Raw genomic sequence first — 4,882 nt, 5'->3', positions numbered from 1 at the left:
TCTCGAGTTGAACGTAGCGCAGACAATAATTCAGCCTTCGAAGAAGTTCCACCTTTCAAGTCTTTCGCCTTTACTCCACCCCCAAATCCAAATACATGGCTACGAGTTTGAGGTCCACAACATTTTTCAACAATCTCTATGCTAGGTAGAGATGGATCGACTTGAACCATTTATTTGAGTTGAGCCTAAAAATTATATAAAAAAACAATTTCTATCAAAACACATAACAATTTCAAGTGACAAACATATTCAATTTATCAAACGCACATGTTTTTCAATTGCTTCAGGTTCAACAAGTTTGTTATCTTTCTTACGCGTCTCAAAGAAAATAGTCGCCAAATCTGGTGGGTTCCCATCTTTCCCGCCCTTTACATCAAAGTCAAACATGTCAAATAACACAAACCTCATAAATATTTCATTCATGAAATAGTTTTATGCTAGTACCTTTTGATAAATAATCTCTCGAATAGGCTTACTACCAATATGATGAAGCATCTTTAACTTAGCTCGATTTGCTGCATTCCTGCTGCTTCTTGCCTAAATAAAAATTTGTCTTAGTTCGTAGCTTTTATTTTGTTTGAAAAGAAAGAAACTACAAGATTTTCCAAAAGAAACTAGTGCAACATATACTCGAGTAGGCCATATACAAGAGTATTGACTTCTCTGTCAAGTCCACCTGGAAATCCATCATAATGGAAATTCAGTTTTCCTTCAATGTTACTGCTGCAGCAAAGCTATCATTACTACTTTGATCCTCTCATCAATAAGTGATCACAGGAACTGATGGCAAAATTCTCCCAGATATATACAACACTTATTAATACAAACAGAGAAATATATTGAGAATAGCAACGAATGTTTTCTTTCAAAAGAAGCAACTTCTTAAAATGTCTTCACAACAATACTAATCTTGAGAATAGCACTGACATCATCATGGACTACATATGCCATGCACATCAGTTAGTAATGAAAGGATATAAATGGATGTTCAATAATCAGAAAGTTACAGTCTGGTCTACTTCGAACTACTGTTACAGATCAGTTAAGTCACACGGTTAGTTTGTAATTTATTCTTCCTTTAATGTCATCTTCCTCTTTTCTTTTGTTAGAGGTATTTTTGTTTCAATTATTTTGGAATAAAACAATTTGTATTCATTTGAATACATCGCAGATGTGAAAATGTTGCAGCAATTCTTGAGCTAGACAAGAATCTTACTAAGCAGTTCTGTGTGTTTGAAGCTGCTCCTCAGGTATGTACATATATTCCTACTTCTTTCTAGTTTGTCATGTTTGGTGAATGAGGAATATGTTATTAATTTATTAACATGCTATTTTCACTCGCAATGGTTAAACAAAAATTCTACATCCCATCATCCTATATATTTCTTTCATTAGCGAGACATTTATTAACATTACGAAATGCAGTGCACTGAGAAGTGGCAAGGTACATGGTATAGAAATACTGAAACTGTCCAAATAGAATCTGCCTATTATAAAAATGGAACTATTAGAAGAGAACAAAAAACCTCATGACACACTGTACCAAGAATGAGAAGTAAGTGGTCAGCTCCTGAGATTGAGGGGCTCATGGAGTGCTATACCAAGCGGGTGATGCAACAATTCAAAGCACGACAACTATTTCAGTAACATGGATCAAACAACTGGATATATTTGGTGTTAAAGAGGGAAATCAAGCGGTAAAAGAGGAAAATATACTATTTAATCAGTAGGCATACCTGGAAACTTTCAGAAGCAAAATGTTCCTTTACTAACCATTCCCATTCTTTTTTGTCTACTCCCCTTGGAATAGTCCTAAGAGATTGATGGATAGGCTTATCCTTCACATATTTTGCATGCAAGTGTCCTCTCCATTTGTTCCATAACTCATTCATCCATCCCAAGATATGATCACGATGATCATTCATGTCCACAACCTCAAATTTATGCTACAATTATTGAAGCATGAGTTGAATTATTACCAAGGGAAACCTATTAGGAAAGCATCATAAAATGAAAAAGATCTCTTCTTCTAGTAGACTAAGCAGATATTTCAATAGAAAAGAAATTTCAGTAGCACGTTTGTTTTTTCAGTAGCACATCAAAATTCCAGTAGCAGATATCTCTTACATCTACTTTTTCTTTTTGATCTCTTAGAAAAAACATTTAGTAGCAATTGTGATTCACATATACTTGAATCCAGTACCACATGTGAAATGTGAAAATCATTCGACAAACAACTATGTGTTTGAATCACATAAACATTTGTTACCTCAACGACTGCTCTATGGACAAGAATACACAGATGTATTAGATAACAATAAAGAATGTGAATCAGGTGCAATTTGTTACCTCAACGGCTGCCCACATGTGATTTAACTTATCTTGTTTAATATCATTCCATGATGATACTCCCAAAGGACAAATATTACGATCACGAACAATTTTTCCCAAATGCCTCGAAAACAGTTTGCTATTTGTTCCAACAGTTCGATTTTTGGTGGGGGCCTTTTCTCTTGTGTACCATCAAATGACTTTGTCTCATTTCTCCATTTATGACTAAGAGGAAGGTAACGCCGATGACCCATAAAACACTGCTTCTTACAATTAGTCAATCGAATTGAAGCTGTGTCCTTATTGCAACATGGACATGCCAGTTTTCCTTTTGTACTCCATCCAGATAAGTTTCCATAAGCTGGAAAGTCATTGATGGTCCATAACAAAGAAGCATGCAACTTAAAATTCTTTCTAGTTGATGCATCATAGGTCTCAATACCAACATCCCACAACTCCTTCAATTCCTCTATTAAAGGCTGGAGATATGTATCAATTGCATCTCCAGGACCATTTGGACCAGGAATAAGCATCGACAAAATGAAATTTTCTTGTTTCATACACAACCAAGGTGGTAAATTATAAGGAATAAGAACAACAGGCCAAATACTATGTGAGGTTTTTGAATTTTGAAAAGGCTGAAATCCATCACTAGCAAGTCCAAGTCGAACATTACGAGGGTCAACTGCAAATGAAGGATGAAGTTTATCAAATGACTTCCATGCCATTGAATCAGCTGGATGCCTCATTATTCCATCATCAACTCTTTCATCCTTGTGCCATGTCATTAGTGTAGATGTCTTTGTAGACATAAACAACCTCTGAAGTCTAGGCTTTAAGGGAAAATAGCGTAAGCTCTTTGAAGCTATCTTTTTACCTTTCTTATTCTTTGTTTCCCCACTATGTGTATTAATTCTCCATCTCGATGCACCACAAATTTTACAAGAATCGAGTAAGCTATCCTCCTTCCAGTATGACATGCAATCATTAGTACAAGCATCAATCCTCTTATAAGAAAGCCCAAGTTCTTGAATGATCTTTTTTGCCTCATAATATGAGTTTGGTAAATTAGCCTCATCAGGCAACAACTCATCTTTTAATAGTTTCAATAACATTGTAAATGACGCATTACTCCAACGACCAATACTTTTGATATGAAGCAATTTGATCAAAGAGGAAAGCTTTGAAGCTTTTGAATTTTTGTACAACGGCTTCTCGAAATCCTTTAATAGGCTGTAAAATTTTTTTGCTTCAACATTTGGCTCCTCCTCAAGTAAATCATCACAATCTGTGTGTGTACTTCCTCCGTCAAGATTAGGATATAGATCTCTCAACAATTCTTCTACTTCATCCTCACTCTCACATTCTTCTACTGCATCACCATTTTCATATTCAGTCAATGGCTCACCCAAACGTTCTCCATGGTGATACCAAAAAGTATGGTTTCGAATTATACCATACACTAGCAAATGTGTCTCAACTATTTTTCGAGTTCCTAGAATTGTATTGAAACATTTGACACATGGACATCGTATTTCATGTTCTTCTCCTGTTCTTTGAAAGGCATAATCTAAAAACTTTTGCACACCGGCTAAATAGACTTCATCAAGTCGATTATCAACAAGTTCCATCCATTGCTTACTAGGTGCCATAACCTTAGAGAAAACATAAAAAATAGATTTTTTTTTAAAAAAAACAAATAAAAATAATAATATGCACAGAACTTGTTGCAATTAGATGCACACAACTAAGTTGAACTCTAAGATCACAATTTCTAGTAAACCTTGGCTACTTTTTCAGTTAAGGAAATGACAATAACTGATGTAAATATAATTTTTGATAACAAGATGGAAAGAATTTAATGTTTCAAATTTTAGTATCCTACTTTACTTAACATTGTACATGACAAGTCTGTACAAAATATTGTTAACTGGAAAAAAAAGTATACATAAATTTGATGATCAATAGAAGAGTGCTTGCAACATGAAGCAACAAAGAAAAAGGGACTGAGGCAACTCAAGAAAGCAGAAAATAGTACTTTCGAGTTCAAACGGTTTTCAATACTTTCCCTGTGTTACACTCTACTGGTGTTGAAGCCCTTTTTATTAGAGAGGCTGAAGGATGAAGCAACATATCAGTGGCTGGAAAGGTAAAATTGTTATTTTTTTTGGTTTTAGACCTTTCTCTTTTGAAGCAATAAGCTGCTCGTTTAAATGATCACATATGTTTCTTTTCTAGATCGTTCAGAAGTTGTCATACACTCATTTAGTCGAGTAGCTTTGATCTTTAGTTCACATATGCTATCACTTATTTGAATTTCACTCCATCTAATGTGTTCATCATTTATTAAAGAAAGTCAATAACTACATTACAGTAGATTATCCTACAGTTCATTATCTTCTCATGATCATTAGTGTAGGAGTCAAATAGGTAATGTATGACGTAATTGTTAAAGTTTGTTTCCTGCCAATAGGTTGACACAACAACCATGAATAACGAAAATGAGCAAACTGAACAAAATTAGAGAAGAACACCATTTACAAAGCAACAT

The 4,882-nt window shown here is 34.5% G+C and overlaps 1 protein-coding gene across 1 annotated transcript; it reads right to left on the bottom strand.

The window, feature by feature from the left end:
• Nucleotides 1-249: 249 nt before the first annotated feature.
• Nucleotides 250-3,983, bottom strand: LOC125829044 (uncharacterized). Its single transcript, XM_049508322.1, has 3 exons — nt 2,430-3,983; nt 1,737-1,946; nt 250-366 (listed from the first exon to the last, which is right to left on the bottom strand). Exons 1-3 carry the CDS (start codon nt 3,981-3,983, stop codon nt 250-252), a joined length of 1,881 nt encoding a protein of 626 aa, XP_049364279.1.
• Nucleotides 3,984-4,882: the final 899 nt, after the last annotated feature.

This window comes from Solanum verrucosum, unplaced genomic scaffold (assembly GCF_900185275.1).
Source record: "Solanum verrucosum unplaced genomic scaffold, falcon-dt-bn FXZP01000007.1, whole genome shotgun sequence".
In the NCBI taxonomy this organism is placed as follows: Eukaryota; Viridiplantae; Streptophyta; class Magnoliopsida; order Solanales; family Solanaceae; genus Solanum; species Solanum verrucosum.
The sequence above is the reverse complement of the archived record's forward strand: the minus strand, read 5'-3'. Positions and strand labels throughout refer to the sequence as shown.